General features: G+C 39.7%; 1 protein-coding gene across 1 annotated transcript in view; it reads right to left on the bottom strand.

The window, feature by feature from the left end:
* LOC149303223 (ADP-ribose glycohydrolase MACROD2-like) overlaps positions 1-26,694 on the bottom strand; it is an 806,633-nt gene that overhangs the window by 205,851 nt on the left and 574,088 nt on the right. Inside the window, exon 6 of the mRNA XM_089481386.1 lies at positions 18,901-19,022. Within this exon, the coding sequence (XP_089337512.1) occupies positions 18,901-19,022 (122 nt within the window). The remainder of the gene's footprint in view (positions 1-18,900; positions 19,023-26,694) is intronic.

The following is a 26,694-nucleotide window of genomic DNA, read 5'->3' as shown; positions in this document are numbered from 1 at the left end:
ACCGCAAGTTAGGTCCAAAACTTGGCAGCGTTACCCATGAGAACACCAAAGCTTTTGTTCACTTGCACAGAACAAAAAAAAAACATTTTAAAGGTTCTCAAAAATCAGCCAAGAAGTAATATAAAAGCCTAAGCGGGAAATTTATGAAGTGAAATAGATGTCCTGTCTACATGTAGAACAGGCCAAGCCAGGTTGCAGTTTATAAATCATAGGTTAGGTGAAAGGTAAATTTGGACAAGGAACAAATTCTTATCCTTCCAAAAGCTGTCACAGATCTATTAAAGAAACACAAGAACACATACTTACACACAGTAAAATACACACAGTAAAATACTTACACACACAGGCACACACTGTAACATACTTACACACACAGTAACATACTTACTTAAGTACACACAGCAGGACACACACATAAAAAATTATATCTTTGTGAGGTTGGCACAGCTCTCCCCACTCCCTTACAGTCCACATGCACAGACGGTTTCTGAGAGTGGGGAAGTTAAATTATAATCACGATTAAATAACGAAGTCCAACCGTCCAGCGGTATGCCCAGCCCAACATGGTGGCACTGGTGTTGGGAGGCACCTTGGATGCAAACCCTGGCTTTACCTTTTGTGCTAAGGTGTGTGATGTACTCTTGTACAGTTACCAAGTGCTTCTCTGCAAAACCTGGAAGTGATCTCTTGTCGCCATGATGACCGGGCACCTGGGGTTTGTCAAGCCTTGAATTAACATCATTGAGAGTTAAAAGCATAACTTAATTTTCACTAGACTTGGGCACCAGGGGGCTCTTCGTGTTCGTCTTCGTGCTCGTCTTCGGGGAAAACAAAATCTTCGTATTCCGCGAATATTCGCCCGTTCCTGTCTTCTCTTCGGGCGAATATTCGCGGACATTCTTCGTGCTCGTTTAATCTTCGTTTTCCTCCTGGTTGCCTAGCAGGGGTTAATACGGGGTTAATAACACATCACAGCAGCAGCAGCTGCCGTGAAGGTACGTGTGTGCAGCTCTATTGGTCGTTTCGGCAGGGGGCTGGTCTGGCATCAACGAGTGAATTGCAGAACTGCAGAATGCACTTCATTCGTTGATGGCAGGCGAGCCCCCTGCCGAAACGACCAATAGAGTTGCACACACATACCGAGGTGTACTGTCCATAGATGTTTAATAAAAGAATAGGGAATATTTTACATTTTTAAATTGATTTTGGACCACTTTACATGCCTAACATTTGCTACCTATTTACAATGGCATACTTTGCAACAACCCAACTTACTTATTGGACAGGACTGGAAAATAGCAGGACTGTCCACCAAAATCTTGGGTGTGTTGGCAGGTATGCTGATGGAAAAATGTTGGACAAGAACTAAAAAATAGCTTAGGGTTAATGTACGGTTATGTTTAAGATTAGTAGCAGTGCACTGGTTTGGTTAAAGATGGATTATGTCTAAATAATAATAATTTAATTTTAATGTTTTTTTTTTAAAAAAAATAGGGGTTTATTTAAATGTATTTTAAAGTTAGATTTATTATTTAGTACTTGATTATATTTATTAAATGTTTATAGTAGCGTTACCTACCGAGCTATAACTACCTATGTGTATTTGCATTTTGCATACCTAGTTTAGCTAAATTAGATGGGACAGGACTGGAAAAAAGCAGGACTGTCCCTGAAAAAGTTGGGTCTGTTGGCAGGTATGTGGATGGAAAAATGTTATAGGGTGAAGTGTGAGTTATAGTGTTAATGTAATGCTATTAGTGAGTGAAGGCCAGGGCAAATAACAAGGAAAAGGTCCTTGTGTTTTGTGCATTGTAAGTGTGTGTGTATGTGTGTTATGTGTGATGTCACTGTGTGTTATATGTGTTATATGTGTTATTGTGTGTGTTATGTTTGGTTGGTTGTGTATAAGAAGGAAAATAATGAAATGGAAAAGGAAATGGGAAAGGCAAATGAGTGGGCAATTGGCGACCCGCTCACCTGTTTCACCCCAGGGCAAAGCACCCAAACACTGTCAGTCTTAGACGTTTGGCAGCAGACTTCCAGAGCTCAGACACAAGGCCCTAGCGTAAGCTGGCCACTCCGGCGGAGGTAGCAGGCGTTGCCACACCGCAAACAGAGGCAGCCAGGGGGGAGAAACTGCCCTTACCATTAGGGACATTTTGGGCATGACTCTAGCCAGGAAGCGAACTGGCAGAGAAGAGATGCTGGCACCACCACCAGCAGCAGCATTGAAAAGGCGAATGAGTGGGCAATTGGCGACCCACTCACCTGTTTCACCCCAGGGCAAAGCACCCAAACACTGTCAGTCTTAGACGTTTGGCAGCAGACTTCCAGAGCTCAGACACAAGGCCCTAGCGTAAGCTGGCCACTCCGGCGGAGGTAGCAGGCGTTGCCACACCGCAGACAGAGGCAGCCAGGGGGGAGAAACTGCCCTTACAATTAGGGACATTTTGGGCATGACTCTAGCCAGGAAGCGAACTGGCAGAGAAGAGATGCTGGCACCACCACCACCACCACCACCACCAGCAGCATTGAAAAATTGGAAAGGCGAATGAGAGGGCAATTGGCGACCCGCTCACCTGTTTCACCCCAGGGCAAAGCACCCAAACACTGTCAGTCTTAGACGTTTGGCAGCAGACTTCCAGAGCTCAGACACAAGGCCCTAGCGTAAGCTGGCCACTCCGGCGGAGGTAGCAGGCGTTGCCACACCGCAGACAGAGGCAGCCAGGGAGGAGAAACTGCCCTTACAATTAGGGACATTTTGGGCATGACTCTAGCCAGGAAGCGAACTGGCAGAGAAGAGATGCTGGCACCACCACCACCACCACCACCACCAGCAGCATTGAAAAATTGGAAAGGCGAATGAGAGGGCAATTGGCGACCCGCTCACCTGTTTCACCCCAGGGCAAAGCACCCAAACACTGTCAGTCTTAGACGTTTGGCAGCAGACTTCCAGAGCTCAGACACAAGGCCCTAGCGTAAGCTGGCCACTCCGGCGGAGGTAGCAGGCGTTGCCACACCGCAAACAGACGCAGCCAGAGGGGAGAAACTGCCCTTACCACTAGGGACATTTTGGGCATGACTCTAGCCAGGAAGCGAACTGGCAGAGAAGAGATGCTGGCACCACCACCACCACCAGCAGCAGCATTGAAAAATGGGAAAGGCGAATGAGTGGGCAATTGGCGACCCACTCACCTGTTTCACCCCAGGGCAAAGCACCCAAACACTGTCAGTCTTAGACGTTTGGCAGCAGACTTCCAGAGCTCAGACACAAGGCCCTAGCGTAAGCTGGCCACTCCGGCGGAGGTAGCAGGCGTTGCCACACCGCAGACAGAGGCAGCCAGGGGGGAGAAACTGCCCTTACCATTAGGGACATTTGATTCATGACACTAGCCAGGAAGCGAACTGGCATCGAAGAGACACTGGCACCACCACCAGCAGCAGCAGAATTGGGAAAGGCGAATGAGTGGGCAATTGACGACCCGCTCACCTGTTTCACCCCAGGGCAAAGCATCCAAGCACTGTCAGTCCTTGGCGTTTGGGAGCAGACCTACAGAACTCAGACACAAGGCCCTAGCGTAAGCTGGCTACACCGGCGGAGGTAGCAGGCGTTGCCACACCGCAGCAAGTGCAACCAGGGGGGAGAAACTACCCTTACCATCAGGGACATTCGAGGCATGACACTAGCCAGGAAGCGAACTGGCATTGAAGAGAGACACTGGCACCACCACCAGCAGCAGCAGAATTGGGAAAGGCGAATGAGTGGGCAATTGACGACCCGCTCACCTGTTTCACCCCAGGGCAAAGCATCCAAGCACTGTCAGTCCTTGGCGTTTGGGAGCAGACCTACAGAACTCAGACACAAGGCCCTAGCATAAGCTAGCTACACCGGCGGAGGTAGCAGGCGTTGCCACACCGCAGCAAGTGCAACCAGGGGGGAGAAACTACCCTTTCCATTAGGGACATCTGAGGCATGATTTCAGCCAGGAAGCGAACTGGCAAAAGATACTGGCACCACCGCAGCGTTGGAAACGGAAAAAGGTGAATGAGTGGGCAATTGACGACCCACTCACCTGTTTCACCCCAGGGCAAAGCATCCAAAGACTGTCAGTCCTAGGCGTTTGGGAGCGGACTTACAGAGCTCAGACACTAGGCCCTAGCGTAAATTGGCTACACCAGCGGAGGTAGCAGGCATTGCCACACCGCAGCAAGTGCAACCAGGGGGAGAAACTACCTTAAACATTAGAGAGAAAAAATGTAACTTTCCAAGCTAAGAGCTGGGTAACCCAATTTGGGCAGATTGAATTTAAGAAAGGCAATCTGCTCCATCAGATGAGGTGCCATGCGTGAGCGCTGTGGACTCAGTATGTTTCCAGTCATAGAAAACACGCGCTCACTTTGAACAGTGGTTGGCGGACATGATAGAAGCTGCTGCGCAACCCATGAGAGTGCAGGCCACACACTCTTCTTTTCATCCCAGTAGCTAAGAGGATCAACATTAGGAGCAGAAGGAACTTCACAGAGGTAAAGTTTGACCATTTCAGCAGCACTACTCTCCTTTCTGCTGCTAGCTCTGTCAGATGGTCCAACTATACTGCCAAGTGCCTCTTCCCAAAACGCAGCTGCTCCACTCAGCTGTGTTGTGCTGCTTGTGGCACTGCTGCTGATGCTGCTGCTAGGGGTAGCAGACCACATCATCTCTTCCTCCTCCTGCACCTCACCCTCCTCGGACAGCATTCCCATTTTACGCTGCCAGTCACGCACCTTGTTGACCAATTGCTCCCGGTAGCTACTGAGAACATTGAATTTCAAAGCTAGCTTTCCCTTAATTCTTGGATCACAAAGGCACGCTAGCATCATTTCGGGACTCTCTTCCATTCGCTTGCGAAGGTGTACTTTTAGCAGATCCTTCAGCTTCCTGACTATGGCTGCTACGTCAGGATGTAGAGTGCCACCTTGAACAGCCTCACGGTTTCCAAGGAACACATCCATCTTGCTGCCTAGATGGGAGAACACTGGGATTACCTGGGCCAGACTGGCAGTGTTTGATCTTAAATTTTCTGTGGCATCCCTGAATGGTTTAAGGACTGCCACTAGCTGGGCGATCACTGTCCAATCCTCCCTATTCAATGGAGAGGTAATCCCAATATTGTGCTCTGAGGCAAGATTATGGATTGCCCTCTGCTGCTCCAAAATCCTCTCTAGCATGTCTAACGTGGAGTTCCACCGTGTACTGACATCCTGACGTAGGCAGTGTACGGGAAGACCTGACCTCTCTTGCTCTTCCCTCAAAAGTTGGCTAGCCTTAACACTATGGTGAAAGTGCCCAGCGATCTTTCTGCAGCGGGACAGAACTACTGCTGCCACATTAGTTCCTTCTGACATTGCTGCCTTCACTACAAGATGGATGATGTGGGCTGCACAGCGCACACCAACAATATGACCATCTCGCAGCGCTTTCACCATATTGGCACCTCCGTCAGTTACCACAAAACCAACTTCAACATTGGTGCCCGCCTCTGCTCCCACCCAAAGGCTAAACATTTTCCTAATCGCATGCAGAATATTTTGGGAAGTGTGCTTTTCATCCATCACTTCTGCATGGAGAAGGAATGATCGGTAGCCTGCTGCAGCAACTTCCTTAGACACACCGGGCTGCCACCAGTGTGCTGTCAAAGAAAGAAAGGCATGCTGGGCGCTAGGTGCACTCCACAAATCTGTAGTGAAATGAACACACTGACCAGCAGCCTTGGAAAGCTCCTCTTTCACTGCTGCAACACAGGACCGATACAGCGAGGGGACAATGTTCCTGCTGAAAGTGGAACGTGACGGAACTGTGTATTGTGGAGCCACAGCCGCCATCAATTGTTTGAAAGGCTCCCCTTCAATCATGGAGAAGGATGCCCCTCCAACAGCAATGAACTGACCAATAAGTCGCGTTACTTTATTGGCCTGCTGTTTGGGCATCGTTCTCTTGGAGTGGAATGCCCCAAATTCTTCCAGGGTGGGCTGGGCATGCAGTGCTCCAACCTGCCTTGGTCTCTGGCTGCCAGCACTAGTTGCTGCTGCTGCTGCTGCTGCTGCTATTGGCTCAGAAGAAGAAGCTGTTGGGGTTTTTCCACGGCCACCAGCTATGCTGCCTGCACTAAGTTTTACCTCTGCATCTTTCCCCAATAGCACAGCGTTGTGTTGAGTGCTGAGGTGATGCTTCATGCTAGCACTGGTAAAATGGCCAGACACTTTCCCTCTGCTTATTAGCTTCCCACAATGTTTGCACTTTCCATAGCGCCCTTCTTCAACATTTTCAAAGTGCTCCCAAATTGGGGCGCGCATAGCCTTGGAGTGTGCCTTGGGTGCTGCTCTTACTGCTCGGGGTGGATGAACAGAGGCAGAACTAGTGGTGGTGGGACTGGTGGTAACAGTACTGGCCATAGTGGGACTGCTAATTGCTTTAGATTTGCTAGGTTTTGCTGCTGCTGCTGGTGGTGGTGATGGTGATGATCGTAGCGGAGAAGGTGGAGGCTCAGGGGAAAATTGTGCACTAGTCATTTGGACACTGCTCCCTGAGGAATCTGATTCCTGACCACTCATCTCCTCTACTTCCTCTGGCTCATAGTCTAGCTCTTCATTAGCCAGATCGAATGGAATTCCTGCTAGGCTGGAGCTAAGACTGATATCGTCGTGAGACTCGTGACTAGTAGTAGTGCGAGCAGGAAGAATAGACTCTGCACTTGGCCTCTCAGTCTCAGGCTCCTCTGCTACCTCGCTAGGTGGAGTTCCACTATGTGTAGCCCTCTCTCTAACTGTCTTTACAAAAATTTTGTAAGGACTTGGTGGCTTGCTAGAGGTACTAGGAGGACATGGCGTGGCGGTACCAGTGGGAACAGTAGGCGCAGCACTAGTGGTGGTAGAGGCGGGGGTGGTGGTGGTGGTGGTTTTCCCTACAAAGGAATGAGATCGCTTTGGTTTGGGACCCCTCTGAGTCTTGCTGCTAATTTGGCTCTGCTTGGTACCTTGCATGCTGCTGGTGGATGGGGAAGATGCTGCTTGGGGCAAAAGGCACTTCTTTTTAGTCACTGGGCTGGTACTACTTGTGCTACCCTTTAACTTTGAACGTGCTTCTGGTGCTTTAGGCTTTCCGTAAAAAACCATAGAGCTTGTGGGCCTAGCCGCACTACTACTGCCTGCTTTTGGTGCCTTTCCTTTACTTGATGATCCTTCAAGCAATGCTTCCCCAAATGATAAGCGAGAGCTTGGCCTACTTGGCCGACTAGACTGACGCAAAGGCTGCATCTTAGAGCTGGTGGTGGTGCTGGTGGTGGTGCTGGTGGTGGTGCTGGTGGTGGTGGTGGTGGTGGTAGATGGAGCTTGTCCCTCCTTAGTCCCAAAAGGAGGATCCATTTCAAATTTTGTGTTGTGTGTGTAGTGTAGTGTAGTGTAGTGTAGTGTAGTGTTTAAAAAACTATAAAAAAAAAAATAAAAAAATAAAAATAAAAAAAAGGAAAAGCGAATTAAAGACAAAAAAATTAGAGGAAGTTCTCTTCAGTGCTACTGCTTAAAAAGTAAAACTATGCACTACTGCACTGTGCTGTGTGCAATCTGCCAAAATCCTAAAGTTATTGAAATTATTAACTCAAGATTAACTATTTAATAACTAGCAGTATTTTATTTTTAATTTGAATTTACACGGGCCTAAGAGCTTAGCCTACCACTATGCTAGCCTAAAGCTATATTTCCTTACTATAAGTCTACCTCTAGGCAGACGCTCTCAAACCCACTAAGCTAAAGTGAGGTTAAATCAGATTCAGTATATGATTTATTAATTAATATTAAGTTATATAATATTAATAGATTAGAACTAATTTACTTATATATTATAGATAGAAGAATATAGATTATGAATTAGAATTTAGAATTAGAATTACTTATATTATAGATTATGAATTAGAATATTATTATTTATAATATATTATAGATTAAGATTAAAGAAGATTAGAATTATTTTAGTACTACAGCTAGTAGCTTGAAGCTTTGCTTAGTACAGCTCGTCACAGTCAATTTTTCTTGAAAAGAATTAGAAATAAAATAAAATGTCACAGCAAAACAGTTATCTTCACTGCTTGCTGCACTCACTAGCCCAACAAGTTCACTTCACTGATGGACTGAGGTGAGCAAAACACTAAGGGTACTTTTAATAAAATTGAAATAAAATGTAAAATAAATGAGAAAATCTTTGCAAAACAGTTAACGTCACTGCTTGCTGATCAAAAAAAAACACAGCACTTATGCGGCTGCACTCACTAGCCCAACAAGTTCACTTCACTGATGGACTGAGGTGAGCAAAACAAATGAAATAAAATGAAAGATTAATTAAGAAAAATTGACTTGGTCTCTTACTGTTGCTAAAACAAAGCACAAACTATAGAGCTGCAGCACCAGTACTAATAAGATTAGCTGAACTATACGCTAGTAGTAATTAATTAATATTATTACTTTTATTTATAGCTAATTTAATTAACTATTAAGATAAGAAAGAATTAGAGAATTATTGATATTACTGATTTTAGATTAGACACTAGTAGATGTTCTGAATGTCTACAGTACACTCTACACTAGTATACTATTACTAACTATAACTGACAAATATATATATAATTTTATAATGAATTCAATTATTAATTATATTAATTAATATTACTGATTTTAAATTAGACACTAGTAGATGAATGTCTACAGTACACTCTACACTAGTATACTATAGTATATATATATATATGACTGACAAATATATATATATATATATAATATTATAATGAACTATTAAATTATAGATTCTATTAAATTGTAATTTATAAATTCTATTTAATTTATTTAAGCAGGACAGGCAATAGGCACTAGTGCCAGCCCAGGGCAAGGGCACCCCAGTGCCACTGAGGCACTGGGTGCACTGTCAACTCAACAGCACTTACACTAAAGTTGATGACAAATTAATTTTAAAAAAATTAAATTAATCAAATTATTATTATTAAATATATTAATTAAGTAGCACTGAAGTGAGGATGAAGTACACAGTGAGAAATGGCAGGCTAAGGCTTACCAGTCTCACACAGAACAGAACAATCTCTCTCTGTAACGCTCGGATGCAGCACAGCAGTGTTGCCAAAGCAGTCACAGCGAAAAATGAATGGATCTCTCAGGCAAGCTCTGGTCTTATAAAGGCGCCTTCAGAATTCAAAAAACAGCAGCACAGGCATTGGACGAGACCCTTAGCGTTACGTCACAAGAGTGAGCTGATTGGACAGACGAGGATCAGCTCACTCCTGTTTGAAATTTTGGCGGTTGCGCGGCAAAAACGAAGACGATCACGAAGAATCTTCGATTCTTCGTGATTGTGAGTCTTCGTCTTCGCCTACGGTTTGCCGGCACTGTATTCTGTTCTACGTTCCTTTGGAACGAACAAAAAAACGGCCTCTTCGTGCTCGTTTTCATGTTCGCCCGAAGACGAATGCACAAGTCTAATTTTCACCCATTGTGGGCCTTGTTAGTAAAAACTGCTGTGGGACATATGGTTCCATGTGCTTATGTACCAATCATAGGCTACCAAACATGTCAGTTCAGTCATTGGTCCTGCATCATATCTTTATTACAAGATAATAACACCAGAGGTACTGCAGACACAGTGGACATGATGATAATTATTACATATCAAATTATCTAGGAAACAATGTTTGGGGTATAAAATGGTTTATTTGAGGGTACCAAGCAACCAACAGTATAAATAATTTTCACCTTGAATGCCTTTTCCTAGAACAACCAGCATAAATTTGCCCCGGACTAAATACGGGTTAGGACAAATATATATTTTTTTTGACAGATCCTGCGGGACCTGCATCCCAATCCAGTCCTCTAATTGCAACACTTAAATGTACCGGAAATTGGCTTTGTTTCAAAATGAAAGGAAAATCACTACTTGAGGGTGCCAGTAAAAGTGGATCAGGGACGTAAAGTCAAAATGCCTCTGACTTTAGGACATACTACAGGTCATCTAGCACATGATCCTAAGGATGTAAAAGTAAAATCCCTATCAGATTCAGTACTTTACTACTGCTTTAATTTTACAATGTACTTGTTTTCATGTTAACACAATCATTTCAAAATTACCCTAATTGTCCATTCTAAACACAAGAACATTACAACAAAACTTTTCTTTGGAATGTATCTTAGCAAGGTAACACCAAATGTAGTTTAGTATCTCTTGGACCTAAACCACATTACTGCAAAAACCATTTCGAAATCATTTCAATTTGTGTCAACAGACCAAAGTTTTCTTTAATACATAGATGCTTTCTATCCATTAATATAAAGACACCGCTGTCTGCAATTATCTAAGCTTTGTGAAAGATACTATCATAATAACTTATCATTTTGGCTTTTGATACTTACAGCCTATTTGTGCAATAGAGGAGTTAGATAAGACATCAAAACATTGCAGTGAATATTCATTCTGGAACTTGGCATCTATATAATGATACCATTTTCACGTTGTAGATGGGAGAAAAGAATGCTTTATAATATGATCATACTCATCTCTTTGACTGATTCTAGTACTGGTAGTGGACAAGTTATATTTAAGAAAATGATGGCAAGTTGGGAAACCATTATTCACTTCTATTTATCTTTCTGAAGTACAACATCCTCAGTTACACATCAAAGGCTTCTTAATGACCATCCTATCTCAAACATCTAAACTTTTTAACACGGATATTACAAAAGTTCCCTTGGCAAGTTCATCATATCTTAAAGATCTGGCTTTACTACTGTCAAGTGGAAAAAAGCTTTTCATTAGCAGCTAAAGAGTAACAAATAGCGTGTATTTTTGTGATATTTTTTTTTTAATATATGTTTTGTAAGAAGTGGAGAAAAGAGGCAAATAAAAAAAGAAGTCAAACAGCGGCAGAGTTCAAAAATTGCATATTTGTTTTGAAAGGGACTAAGTCAACATTTATCCATTAATGTCATATGTTCTAGGTTTAAGCAAGCATATGGTTCATACACTATATCTGACATATGCAGCACATGTATATTCCTATACATTAGCCTGTACAGAAGGAAAGCCTTTAAAGCAGTAAAACAAACAGTTGTACACTCTAGCTATCACATACCCTTTAATGCATATGATGGTTAAGTTAACTATCATACCTTTTTATTGCATCCTCTGTATACAATTGGCATTGTTCTCTGACCCATAGCTCTTCCAAATATATACATCAAACTATATGGTTCTGGCTTTCAATTTTTTTTTTAATGAAATATTGTTAATTCACATTTTTACTATCCACAAGTTATTGATATACTTACTTCAGTCACCTGGCAGCACAGGTCAAGCTCAAGAGCCATGCTATCAAAGTCTGAAGTCAATGGTATGCTAAGAGATTTCCAGAGCTATTGACCAAAGGGGCTAAGCACTTAAGCACACTCTCTACCTCATTATAGCTGCCCTGATCAATCACATAACTTATGCTCCAAAACATTAAAAAACTTGAAAATTATGAACATCTCATAAATGCTCAATTTCATTACAAGTGATTAAAATTATAAATATACAGTCTACATCAAAGTTGTAGGCAAGCATCTATATGTAAAAAAAAAAAAAGCATAATACCTCCCAAGTGTCCCTGTCTAGGCTGTACAATTACCTGTGGAACCCAAATCCACAGGGTCCTACGCAGACCTGAAGCGGCCATCAGCCACTACAGGTCAACTATGCGAGCTCAAATAGGTAGTGCATATCCAGCCGTCAGCCGAACTTATGTCATCAGACGGACGCTGGAGTGAAGCCCTGGCTACAGCTTTAACCACACCCCCTAAATCATAGTTGCCCCTCTTTGGTCATTTCAAATGTTGGGAGGCATGAAACATGTATTTTGGAATTAATAGTTATATAAGCTCAGAATGTAATGGGGCAGCTACACGATTACTATTAATTAAGTTAATATTGAAGGGATGATGTGGCCCTCTAGAACATAAACAAATATGTATGTTCAGCAGTGGCACCTACTGTGTGTAGTAGTACATACTATTACATCCATACTAGTATATTTACATACATATTGTTTATTGTGTATTTCTATGGTTTCAATAGAATGCCCTACTTGTCCTTTGAAAAATATATCTAATTTGTGTGGGTACATCAAACACAGAAGGGGAATCTTAATTAGACCGACATATGGTAAAAATGGCAAAAAGCATGGTACTAAATAGTTGTTTTCTTTGAACTCAAAACAAAAAAGGACGTTTTTCTTTGTCAAATTAATGTATAACTTTCTCAGTAATGTATAAAGGCTATGACAGCATAGTTTATATATCACAATAAACAAACATTCATTACATCATTTTTCATTAGCATTATTCATATTCAAGTAACTAGGTTCGCATAATTAGAAAGCTTTTGAATGGAAGTCATATGCAGCTATATATATATATATATATATATATATATATATATACACACATATAGGGTAGTAGAAGTATTATTAAACACTCATCTACAGACACCAGACAAACCATATAAAAAATAAAAACAGTTTCTAAATTGCTTAAGTGAGAACACAATAATATTTATCTTTATATATGGCCTCGAATTATCTGGAGGAGATACTTCAATACTTAGCCAGAAGAGAGTATCCAGACTGATTTTTTTTGTATTTACATATAAAGATTGGATCCAGAAGGGTTATTTTAGTTCCGTTATACAGATTTTGTTACGTATATTTATCCGTCATATAAACACTAATTTAGACACTAATGTCATATAGTGCTGTTCATAACCTGCCTGGAACAGGGATAACATAGGCTATGTGTACTTATTAAAAATACCCTGCACCTTGGACAGTACATTTTTTTTACCCAAATAAAACAACCCCTTAAAAATATACTTGATAGAACAAATTACAAAAGCATATAAAGTTTATAAACACAAAGAAAAAGGCGCCCCACAGTCATCTTAACACTATTTTTTTATTAGCCCTTGGAGAATTAATGATTGTCACAGAACAAGCGATGCTATTATAAAATCTAGAAAAGGTCTTTCAAACTTATATTAAAAGTAATAAAAATATTTTGAGTAACAAACTACTTTTCATTGATCTGTTCTTAAATGAACTGTGGATATAATACGTTTCTGAACTTTCTGGAATGACAAATTATCTCACAGTTACATGGTTTATAGTATTCTTGTGAAGTATAATTGTTTTTAAAATAAATTAATATCTATTTTTTCCCTATAAGTTGCACTAAAATACTCTTACACCTCATGAAAGACAAGTTGGAATACAATAGTATATAATGTATAAGTATACTGTACCTGTACGGTATGTGTGTGTGTATATGTGTATATATATATATATATATATATATATATATATTCTGTTATGCTCTCCTTCCCTGTGGCTTGTGGTTGGTAATCTTTTAAGTCCAGAGATGGAAGCAGCATTTTGTCATGCGCATTCACTTCCCAGGTTTCACCTACTAATGCTCCACTGCTAGATTGGACTAACCTAGCCACAAGGGCAGCTACCCCTTGGGCCAGTCCAAAATTCTTCAAACAAGGCTGTCCGACTTGAGTGAGGTTGCTTCACACAAAGTTACCTGACCCTGCGGTAAAAGTACGGCAGCTCACAGTGTACTAGAAACTAAAGAAGAAAAGGCTTTGTGCATGGTGTGATTGATTGAAGAATTTTGGAACAGCTCAGGGACAAAGGCTCCCACCTTCCCCTTGAACCTTCCCACTCCTGGTTATTAGCCCATTTTCTCGTTTGCCTAAAGAAACAGTGCCTAAAAGCAGCTGCTAAACATGTTTGTAATGAACATATGATGGTCTGAAACAAATAATGCAAAATAAAGAAACTATATTCTATAACTGACTTACAATATAATATCCATATGATATCAAGTCTGGAAAAAAAGGCTTGGTTTGAAAGTATGTTTGCAAAGGACAATCTAGTAGGCTACTAGTATTTCTTTTGATGTGGTCTATATAATGACCAATTCTTGGAACTTGAGTAATGCCAGAATAATTTACTTTGATAGTAGAAAATTTAAATGTCATCATTAGCTGGGAAATAATTCCTATTTTCGAATGTCACGTTTCAATGGAAACCGCTAGTAGGAATTAACTTTTCTCAGTAAATTTATAGTGACGGATAATAAAATGTACTATATTATTACAAGATAATGTTCCCGTTGTGGTAAAAAGAACTTAGATGTCTTTGTTAAGTTGGTCACTCCAACATAATTAGAAATATTTTCACTGCTATAAAAGAGTATGCAAAGGCAACTACCAGGGCCGGACAAAAGAAAACCATTGTCCATAAAATGTTTACTGCAAACAAAAAGTGCGTCTGTAAATATGTATTTGTTTTATCCCACCTGGACCCCCCCCCAAAAAAAAATTATTATCCTAATTTAACAGTGAGTTTCTATCTTGTCATTGGACTTTACTGATGGAATCTCTCCTATATTTGATTAGTATCTTCAGAATATATGCACATAATGTATAAAAGAAAGGATTATGACAGCTGTAATTAATCAGTAACCAACAGACATGATTTTAAACTAAAAATATAGGTGCATCCCTAGATCAAGCATTTAGTGAACTATAATCAAATAATACTCGTCCAAGCAGTCCCTAACCTTGTGTATCTTTTCTCCTTAACCTCTTAAAAGATTGTAGAATCAAAACAGCAGGGTCTTCCTCTCCTTCTGTAAGACTATGTACATGTTATGGTTAATGTTGTACTCTTCCTATTGTAATAGCAGTACAGAATCTGCTAGCGCTATATAAATAAATGTAATACAAAAAAACATTTCCACTGGCTAGTGATCATTGGCCACAACAGTGGTTCCAAACCAGCCTTCAAACAGTTTAGCTTTTATAAACCTCCTTTAGGAACGGGTCATTATGAATCCAGTCCGATTAGTGTGACTCAATCACTGGGTTGGGGACTACTGGCATACACGGCAGTCCTATTTTTAAGGGGTTATATATACAAACAGCCTGTTATAGGCTAGTATTTTTGGTCAGCCTACTAAAAAAAAGGCTGACAATCCATTACTATCCACCACATATTGCATCCAGAACGATAGCACTATAGTTGTTGGCTGTTTTCATTTGGTCAGGACAGTTTACAGACAGGGACTCGTGTCCCAGTGGCTGTCCAAACAATAGAAATCTTTGTTGGATGTGCATACGCAATGCTTGTTTTGGGTACACCTTGGAGTTCCCAAGGCTGACCGTCCTCCTTGCAGAAGGCATGAAGGGCTATGACTGTTATAGGGGAAGTTATGGGAAGTATGCAGGGAGAAGGAACCCTACGGCTCTGCCCACCGATTTAAGAAATCAACCTGGAGAACTCGGAGAAGCTGTAGTTTACTTGCAGACACTTGGCAAGTTATAGTTATAATGAATTAGTTTTGCAGTTGCTCTACTTGTCACACTACCTACATGTCAGATACTGCATATCTGTCAAGGGAAGAACACTTACAAATAATTTACCGTAAGGACCAATTCCTACAATGACCACTTCAGTAAAAAAAGATATTCAAAATAAGCACAAAATGGGATACATAAATTAAATGATGTGCACTTCTACGAAATAAGCAACACAGATATTTAAAATAAGTGTTTTGGTAATGATTCATTTGTATTGTGTTTTTTAATGCTAAAAAGCATCTCTATGTGTTTACTAACGAGCTAATGGATACACATTAAAAAAAAACAGGTAGCAAAAGAAGCATGGAAATTATAGTGCTTCAACATGCCATGAATGAAGTATTGAGCTCTGTGACTACTAAAAGAAAAGGGTTTTATTTTTCAAGAAAAAATCAGCCTATTGATTGTTGTGAGCTGCGGACAGAAACTGAAGCCCACGGGGGCCAGAATGGACTAGAGTGGGCCCTGACAGAGTGCTGAGCAGGGCTAGGCTAAGGCAGGAATTGTGGATTTTAGGGGAGGAGTTTTGGTAGGAGGATATTTAAGTTTGGTGATCACAGGGGTAAGGATCCATTTTGTTTAACCTTACCTGGTGGTGTTTGTCCCACCCTCCCTCCCATTATGTGGTTGAGTTTGTGGAGTAGTGTTGCTGCATTAGTCACAGTTGTGGGCGGTAGCTTGCCAGGTATCCATGGGGTTAATGTGGTGGTATGATCCTTGGTGGTCATAACTGGTGGGAGGTTCCTTGCAAGGAGTGGTGCTCGGAACCTCGGGTCCGGGTTGGGGCATCCTGGTATGTCCCTTCCCAAATTGGTGTATGGTATGGTGTTGCTGCATTAGTCACAGTCGTGGGCGGTAGCTTGCCAGGTATCCATGGGGTTAATGTGGTGGTATGATCCTTGGTGGTCATAACCGATGGGAGGTTCCTTGCAAGGAATGGTGCTTGGAACCTCGGGTCCGGGTTGGGGCATCCTGGTATGTCCCCTCCCAAATTGGTGTGTGGTATGGTGTTGCTGCATTAGTCACAGTCGTGGGCGGTAGCTTGCCAGGTATCCATGGGGTTAATGTGGTGGTATGATCCTTGGTGGTCATAACTGGTGGGAGGTTCCTTGCAAGGAGTGGTGCTCGGAACCTCGGGTCCGGGTTGGGGCATCCTGGTATGTCCCTTCCCAAATTGGTGTATGGTATGGTGTTGCTGCATTAGTCACAGTCGTGGGCGGTAGCTTGCCAGGTATCCATGGGGTTAATGTGGTGGTATGATCCTTGGTGGTCATAACCGATGGGAGGTTCCTTGCAAGGAATGGTGCTTGGAACCTCGGGTCCGGGTTGGGGCATCCTGGTATGTCCCCTCCCAAATTGGTGTGTGGTATGGTGTTGCTGCATTAGTCACAGTCGTGGGCGGTAGCTTGCCAGGTATCCAAGGGGTTAATGTGGTGGTATGATCATTGGTGGTCATAACCGGTGGGAGGTTCCTTGCAAGGAGTGGTGCTCGGAACCTCAGGTCCGGGTTGGGGCATCCTGGTATGTCCCCTCCCAAAATTGGTGTGTGGTATGGTACCTGGATAACTTGGCAAGCTAGGTTGGTTTTGGTTACGTCATTGTCTCTGTTAACGCATCTATGTTTATTATTTCAGGTTTTACAGGACAATGACTGTCAAATAAAACGGCTGTGGCCTTTTCAAACCCATCTTGTGTGTTGGTGTTTTATTTAATTGAGCAAATGAGCCAAGCCTGGCCCGTGAGTCGAAGCTACATCTGTCATAAACCGTTATAGCAAAGCAGCATTTAAGAATTTCAAGTTGGGAATCATTACTATGGCAACACTAAGCAGTGTGTGCGAAAAAGCATAATCACTTCTGTGTTTCTCTGGGAACATCCACATTATGATCCGAGTACCTGGCCAGATAAAAAGCGGCCACACGCTTGAGGCCTAGATACCTGGTAACAGTATTTGGACCTTATTAACTATTCAGAGGCTAGCTCAAAAAGCCTTCTGAGACACAGATAATGGAACACTAAAACTTCCCGGCTGAGTTGCTGGAGAGAAAGATTTAATTTCCCCAATCAATGAACTAGCAAATGCAATGCTTAGCCATACTGATCTGACATCATACCCTAATTAATACAAACTAACAAAAGGTATAGATGATGTTAAATATAAGGCATAGAAGATTTGCCATTTGTGGTGGCAGGCTCATATAAAAAATTTAAAAAATCTGGAAAATATAACATATTTTACAGATCAAGCAATGCTCAATTTGTTTAAACTACACAGATATACCTCAAGGGTTAAATCTATCAAGAAGAAAATCTCTAGGTCTGATTTTGGGCTCCACACGAAACTAGAGAGTAAGGAAATCAGTGCCTGAGCATAGGTGACTCAATCAATAACAGGCACTGACAGTGATATATGATGCAGTCACCGATACAGATGGATGGTACGGTCTCCTGTTAGGAAATAAAAAGTAATATCCTTTGTCCACTGGACTTTCCACAAAGAGTACAAACATTTAGCACAATATTGAGCACCATCTGATCCTGTGTTTGATGAACAAATATAAGGGATTATCCTTAAGGTAATATACCTACTGCCCATGATAACGCAAGAGGAGGTAATCATGGTACATAGCAAATGTAACAGGACAGGGTATTTTTACTGCAATCGCTACGTATTGTAAATTAAGTGTGAACAATTTAGTTATTTATCTGCTCATGTGAACATTTCATTACATTTTGGTAGCTTTCACCAGAATGCATAACAGCATGTGTCATAATGCACAGTTCTGTCCCAAATGACATCATGCACTGCTCACATCGCAAGTGGATTGTGACATTATAACATGCTCTGCTCAGATTATTATTATTATTATTTATTGTTTTATATAGATCCATCATATTCTGTAGTGCTGTAAAAAGGATAGACAGGACATAACAAGTAGCTTACAATCTACGGTTCTTCCCTGGCCCTTTTGGCCACTGTGTGTGAGCAGTTGCTCGCTGTCCTAATAATAGGGTTACTGGATGGGACAGACAGCAGTATGATAGTCAAGCCTGTCACAGCCATATATGAGTGGGGTGTCAGGTCAGTGCTTTCATTCCACTCTTTGACTATGTTCCAGGAGAACTGCCGCCATCTTTGATGCAACCAGGCCTCTGATCAACAAAACGGTTGGAGTGAAGTATAAAGCTTCAGCCCACATGTACATTAATATTATTTTTGCATTTTCAACGTATAAATACAGAGATGATTTTGACAGCTGAAGGCAAAGTGTGAATATTAATAGAAGTAATTTTAATTAGGTGATACTATAGTTAATTGAATTTGACAAGATAATTACAAGCACAAAAGTTGAGAACAAAAACCAAGTTAGAAATACAGTCTTTACGACAGTTTGTATGTAAGTACTTACTATTGTTCTAATTTGATGCTCTTTTGCCAGTTTGAGTGAAGACTGGTAGCAGCTTGCGAGGTCCGCTTTGTGAGTCTCATTTAGCTGTCCTCTCGCAATAGGCCCCACGGTGTGTATTACATCTAGGGGGGAAAAATGTGTATAAATTAGATTTAATTGGCAGTAATTGCCATAAAAGTATCATATTTAAAACTCAATGGGTTTTTGTACAGTATGTTAAAGTTTAGTCTGAATATTCTTTAACAATGCTTACCTGCAACAGAAGTCCTTCCAAGCGTCCATATGGATGCTCATGAGGACCAAAATCCATACCATAGAGGAGGACTTTGAGTTTTTAACCTCATACTCCCAACATGAGTTCCTTTTTTATGACCATTCCTTTTATTATAAATATTTGCATAATGATTTCTATATAATATAATGAAATTAAAACAAGAAGAAATGTGGGTTATTTGTCTCAGGATATTTTCAAACTCCAAGGACAATAAATGAAAAGAAAGCCAGTAACACAATATAAATTACTATTGTATTTACACAATGGAAACTGATGAGTTGATGCAAAGGGAAGAAATCATTAGGATGCATTATCATTTTGGTGGTGACCTGAGTAAGAAAGGGGCAAATCTGAACAATGTTATTGACTACAAGAAATGATGGAGAATGTGAAGTCAATGATAATATGAAGACAATGTGACCAAGATGTAGGAAAGATGGTTGACTTATACGGAACATCAAGCAGAGTTGGATCCGTAAGCAGTGTAAGTGCTTGCTCCTAAGCTCTTTTGGCAGAGCATGAGGTTAGATACCAGGTCACTGACTCAGAGGCTGAGATGTAACGCAAGCATGTTTTACTTTACTATGAGTGAGGTTGGTAGATAAACGGAATAGGTTCCCACAAGTGGTGGAGGCTTATACAGTGAGGAAATTAAACATGGATGGGATAGGCATGAATCTAAGACAAGACCCATAATGTCAATAAGGTTTGAGTGCTTATATCAGAAAGAAATGGGCTGGTCAGATGGGCTAAGTAGTTCTTATCTGCTTTCAAAAATCAGATTTGTGTTTAAAATGAGGCGAGTCAGCATGTCCTATGAGCAGAACCCTGATCTAGCTCTTCTGTGCTCCAGCCTTCCTGTCCATCTCTAAATAATGGAGAAGGTACTATAAATAATTATATTTTGTTATAATTTTAATAACGTAATATTTTTATAATATTATATATTGATGTATGCATATATGGAGCTGTTCCACATAGGGGGCCTCTTTAAATATCCCTAGATACGTTATGCATCATGTTAAGAGAAGTGAAAGAAAGCTGACGTTTTGTTTTTCCCTTCAATGATCCCTGTTTTTTTTTATTCAAATACTACATTTGCCTAGAAATAGAGACCTGTCATTCCTCCAACGGCCTCCCCTGTGGATTATATCACCGCAGCCTGACTGCCTAAGGCCTCTCCCACCTGCCATTTCATGCAAAGCTTTGCAGATCCACGTTTACAGTGATGGCCAGTGAGTGGGTGTGATGAGAGTTATGAGAAGAGCTTAAAGATAGCACCTGTTCTGTGATATCAGGCTTAACAATGAAATGTTTTCAACAAGAAAACACAACAAACTAGTATGTTAGTTTTTTTAAAAAAAGAATAAGATTATTTAGGGTGTATTTCATATTAGTACATACTAATATAACAATATAGAAATGTTGAGAAAAATATATCTATGTGGAACAGCCCCTTTAAACAAAAAGCTTTACCTCTCACAATGCTGCTAGGAATAAGAATAACTGGCCTAATCATGGTGGCTTGATGGACCCTGTATTGTTAATTTTTTTATTGGATTAATAGCATGAATAATTAATGTTACCTGATTTACAATTATTGCACAATAACAACTTATTTTAGAAATGTTAGTTAGAAAAGCTTAGCCTTTTAGAAAAAAAAAATAAAAAATTATTTCCCCTTTTTACCATATGGAATGAAATGTTCAGTTTCAGTAAGAAAAATAAATCCATGTTTGCGTTTAAATTATTCCCAATTTTAAAATGCATTTTTTTTTTATTTTGCAGTGGACATGATGGCATGATTTGGCTGTAAATGTTCACTCTGGAGGAAAAATGTCATCAAGGCTATTTCTAGCCTGTGTGTAAGAAGCTAAGAGCTGCAAAATGAGATTACAGCTTTAGAAATATCTTACACATTTTCTGTTGATAATTCATTGTCTGTTCTTTTACATCACAAAGAAAGATGAAATGAGCAAACCGTTAAATAAAATGTCTCAACTGGTAGAAAATGAACACTAGAATTTCCTCGATAAAATTATATTAGTTTATACACAGTAGATGTCTAGCTTACTTTATCTTCAATCATTGTCTTTGAAATGGGGTAGATTTGATTTTAATAATGCATTACTTGTGTGAAGCTATATTTGCAGACTGAGGTCCCTGAAGCACCCTTTGTTTTTGTTTTGTTTTTCAAAAATGTACATAGCTAACATATAGACGGTTATGGGGAAAAATTACATTTGGTTATTGGTGTAAGGAATGGCATACTTAATACTATGTTCATTCTATCACTACCTAAAGTATTCTAGTGAAAACCTTAGAATGGGTGAAGTAAAATTTGTTGTTCTAACCAGCAATATAAACGTGTTGGATAAAACAAACAAATTTTTTTGTAGTTTTTCTACCTTTTTCTACCTTACAAATTAAAACTCAACGTGTAATGCTTACCTCCAAGAAATATTTATTATTTATCCCTGTATGTTGGTAGGGAAACACACAATTGTTCTTGCATGCTGGCAACCCGATCTAACAGTAGATCAGCTGCCAGCATGCAGGCACTTTAATTATTTATCAACCTCGATTGGGGATGTTCCATATTAAAACAGAAATGCGGAAGCCTCACACTTCAACACATGAGAATTCCTCACAAACATGATAAAGAAGGCAGTTCTTCTAATGTTTTGGAAGAGGTTATATAAGGCACATCCCTAGGAAATACCTAGTAAATATTAAAAAAGCCTTTGATTTTTTTTTAGTTTAAGAATGAAGATTGCATTGACCTAGACGGTAATTACTTTATATTGCTCATGGTCTTGATTAAAACATGTGGGACGCGCAAAATATATGAGCTAGTATAAATGGTTTATAGCTTACAGTAAACGTCACATTGAAAGTGTTAATAAGATAGCAGTCCAAGAATAAATTTGTTTACACATTTCCTTGGTTCACTGAGTTCACATATTCACAAACATAATCACTTCACCTGGCATGCATGATAATTCTCCGTGCTGTCACTCATAATCCGCAAAGAATGAATTTAAAAGTCAGTTGTCAGGCTATTGTCAATTGAATTAGAAAAGAACGAGATATGACAACACAAAGCAGTCCAAAGTTAATTTGTACTTATAAAGCATCATTTAGACAGTAATATAAGCATCCATCAGGGTGAGACTAAATGGTAGCCGGATGGCATAAAATAACCAAATGAAAATATATTTGTATGTCTAAGAATTTTTTTTTCTGGGCAACATTATTTAGTAATTGCATTTCAACAGTCAATCATCCCTACAAGAAGAGCATAATATACAACGTGTAAATTCTTCTAGCGAGGACTGTGTATTGGGTGGACACTTTGCCCTTCTAGAACTAGAATATTCATGGTATAGTTGTTTCTCCTATTAGGAATGGTATATGTTCCCTGCACTGTGGCAAAATTCTTTAAATAATACATAAAGTAGCAAGAAAAAAAAAGAAGCATTTGCAAAGTTAACAGACACATTCAACAGTATTGTTCTCATTGAACAAATTATTTGTTGTTGAAATTCCAGCTCCTGGCAACAAAAGAACAAAAAGATCAAATGTATTGTCAACATGCAAGTAAGATTAAAATTGTAACCTTAAACTTAGCAGCGCTAATTAATAGACTACTAAGAACCCATGCTGGGACTTTTATATTAGCTACAAACAGCAGGGTTTGTTTCACTTACATACTAATCGCGTGAATGCAATTAAAAGATATCTAACAAAAAAAAACAAAAAACAGAAGGTGGCAATAAAATGTTGACAATAGAAAAAAAAACTTTATTGAAAGTATCATTTAATTTTTTAGGATGTTTTATGAGCAAAATTTCAACGCATATGAAAAAAATTGCCTTTATCATATCACTCAATAAAAAGAATAACACGGCTGGTACTTAAGTGAAATTGACAACCTTATTATAATATTACTTAATGAAATATACCAAGAAGGGCATCAAATGTTTATTACTGTCATGATGAAGTGGGGGTTTCATATGTAGGTAAACCAGCGAGGCTCGCAAACTAACACAAATATATCCGGAATTAACCACAATGGCATCAAAACAACCGAGCAGGGGTTTTTACGGTAAAAGGCTGGCAACAAAAAGGACAGTGTTTCAGATACATGCCATGGCATCTATAAACTATGAAGGTCTGTGTCATAATGGTTGCATTTGTAACCTGTTACAGTAGTGATGGTCCTACCTACAACAGACCCAACAACATCTACTACAACAAAGGTAAGTGGACCATAAGCATGGCAATTTGTTCTTTACGGCACTAAAATCTGCAGACTAGATGGGCCGAATGGTTCTTTGGCCATCAAAATAATTTTTTCTGTGAAATTACACAGCAGGGACCAGACAGTTTTTCAGTGTGTCAGCCCTCCCAGTTTTTCATAGCATGGTAATAGGCAGCCACCTTGTCATTATTTAAAATATTATTAAATATTTAAAATATTTTAGTTTCACTTTTCTGAGGCTGCTTACCAGTCTCTAACTGACCAGCAGCACTCACTATACATGAATGGATCATGACGTCATTGTGGTAGACTTCTGCCTTGGGGAGGGTGAACGATGGTTACCAAGGACTGCACCAGCAACTTTATTCATGACGTTCTATGCCGTCAATATAGGTTTCTGACCACATTTGTTCATGACACCATAGAATATCATGAAGGGTTTAAGAGGTTAAGCTGAACTCAGAATGACACTTACATAGACACATAAAACTTGAGGACAGTTAAGGACTATTCGGCCAATCTAGTATGCTCATTTTTCCTGATGTAGAAACTTAGATCTTAATCACTCCTTGGTCTTGTCTTAGATTCGGGATAGTGTTATGCCTTTTCCATGCATGTTCAAATTCTCTCACTGTATTAGCCTCTACGATGGTACTTCTGATAGTTTAAGGCTGTATTCTACTGAAACCAACAGGAATTGTGCCTACTGAAATTGGCAGGCTACTTACACAACCTAATTAATAATGAATATGGAGTCTCATAAGTAACCTAGATTTGGCCTTCTAAAAACTGATGAATTATTAAATTAAATCATCGCATTTACCTGGAACAAAACATTTATGAAATTTCTGCTTGACGGCTTAATCATCCACTAACTAAGCGCTATCAAAGCTATCAAAAAGACTTATTTACTACACGAATCAGATAACATTCATACAAAGGAAGCCTGTCGAGCTCTGTAAACAAAGAGCATGATAGCAATATAAATTCAATAAAAATGTTAAAGGAATATACTTATAAAAGTGAGACATTTCTACTTTTTCAACGATAACTTTATAGTGTATATTGCATTAACGAGCTAGACAAAGCGTTCCGGAAGAACCAAGGTTACTTGGTGAAAATGCGTTACATTCACTGATGGCTTCCTATGAATCATGTACAGACTGTATTCGTATTACGTTGCTGTTACTTCATAAACTATCATCTTCCCACAATGTTCTAAGTTTTATGTTTTTATTATTTTTTTTACTAATAAAAGGTTACTTGCGTCTGTCTGTTTATGATTGTCCAAGGAATGACTATACTGGTTTATGTCACATTGACTGACTGATTATTCTTATTTGGTAAAATGTATGTCATGCCTCTATTTTACTTTTAATGTCTGTTATATTTAACACTCTCTCCTACAGCCCTTGCATTCAGTTCAGTTTAGTTAATTAACAAATTGAATGAATATAAAATTTTCGACTGAAAGAAGTCATGTTAGAACGATGGAGTATATATATATATATATATATATATATATATATATATATATATATATAGTGATTGAAAATGGATTTTAGTGGTCTGATTACTATTATGTTAAGGTTACAAATATAACAAACATATCATAATAATATTAATTTTGAAGAAAGTCCTGGTAAGTCTTCTGCAAATGCAAGAATATGTTTCTGATCTCTTCAGCATTGACCCTAAGTGAAATTAGACCTTATTACAATAAACTATTTGTGATATTGTAATATGATACTGTATTTCTTGTACTTAAGAGGTTTAATTCCACTTAAGCGTATTACTGGTTATTATATGTATTGTATGTTTCATTCAAGTCCATTGTTTTGTGCAGCATTATTATTTATTTGCTTATATATCACCATTTTATTCCACATTACTGTACAATGGGTTAACTGGACATAACAAGGTGTGCATTACTCAAATAAATTGAACTCAAAGAAGCAAATGGCGAGGAGGGCTTAAACAAGCTTAACGATGTACTGTATTAGAAAGGTATAGAGAGGAGTCAAAAAAATAGGATTGGGAAATCAGAGAGTTTGCTGGAAGACAGATATAGGTGCAGGAGAAAGTTTTCCTGTTTGAGAAAGAACTAGCTGCTATGCTTAAAAAAGAGAGCAGTATCTGTAGGAATACTTGTTTGGGGTATTGATTAGGAGATGTAAAAAGGAAAGAAAAACCAGATGACATCTGATGTAGTTGTACTTTCTATCACAAAAAAGTTTGTAGTCTCCTCTCCTGAATTTATTTCCACAGTCGTGACAGTCATGGTTAAAATCTACTGTCCTGTCTGTGAGAACAACAAACTTTTTCAAATCTTACAAAAACAATCCAAGTTGAAGAATTTTTATGTGGGTAAAATATTAGTTTCACAATATAACATTTGGTGAATTGCACCCGTTAACACACTGCTATGGATACCTGTTTTGACCCAATATTAGGGACTAGGGGAGATTCCTAGGGTCACATAGTCTGGAGTGGATTCCTTCCTATTACACTCCGCTGCGATCATATCTAAGACTCACATTTTTTGCTTTTGTTAGACATATGTTTATACCTGGGAACTCTCCGGGTTTGACCCGGAGATTGCCGGGTGAGCGCTGCTTCTCCGGTTCTCGGGGTCAAGACCAGAATCCTCTGGGTCGTGGGAGCGGGGTCTTGACACGCCCCGCCCCCGCCCATTTTTTCTTTTAAATGGGGGTGTTTCCCACTGCCGTCAGCGGGACCGCCTACCAACGTCAGTGTGCAGTCCTGGCCGTGTCCCACAAGGGAAGGCTCCGGGTAGCCGGAGCCCAGAAGTTCCCAGGTATGCATTTGCTGAATGCAGGTGACATAGTTAAAGGAATCTTTAAATACTCACAGTCAAGGTTTCCATGAAGACCAGTACTAGAGACATTTGGTCACTGAATAGAATCTACATGATGAGTAATTAAAGGGTTAATACTCCAAGGCTAACAGAGTCAGCTCATTCAGAAAGTTTCCCATCTTATACTCAGTCCTGAAGATTAGACTGAAAGCTTTACTCTCTGTCTTCACAGACATTACTGGGTTAAAAAAAATCAAGTAATATGGATAATAGAGCAGTTATACCTGGTGCTATATACAAGCGTACCTCACTTAAAGTATTTCTAAACGCTGTTTGTGAATGGGTTGAATCAGTCAGGTGAGAAATTGGATAAATGAAGCAGATAATGAAATCATAACCACACAACATTTAACGTAACTGTTAACATAAGCATTACTG

Source organism: Sceloporus occidentalis, unplaced genomic scaffold, assembly GCF_023333645.1.
Source record: "Sceloporus occidentalis isolate IW3139 unplaced genomic scaffold, rSceOcc1.0.p SCAF_15, whole genome shotgun sequence".
Lineage (NCBI taxonomy): Eukaryota > Metazoa > Chordata > Lepidosauria > Squamata > Phrynosomatidae > Sceloporus > Sceloporus occidentalis.
The sequence above is the reverse complement of the archived record's forward strand: the minus strand, read 5'-3'. Positions and strand labels throughout refer to the sequence as shown.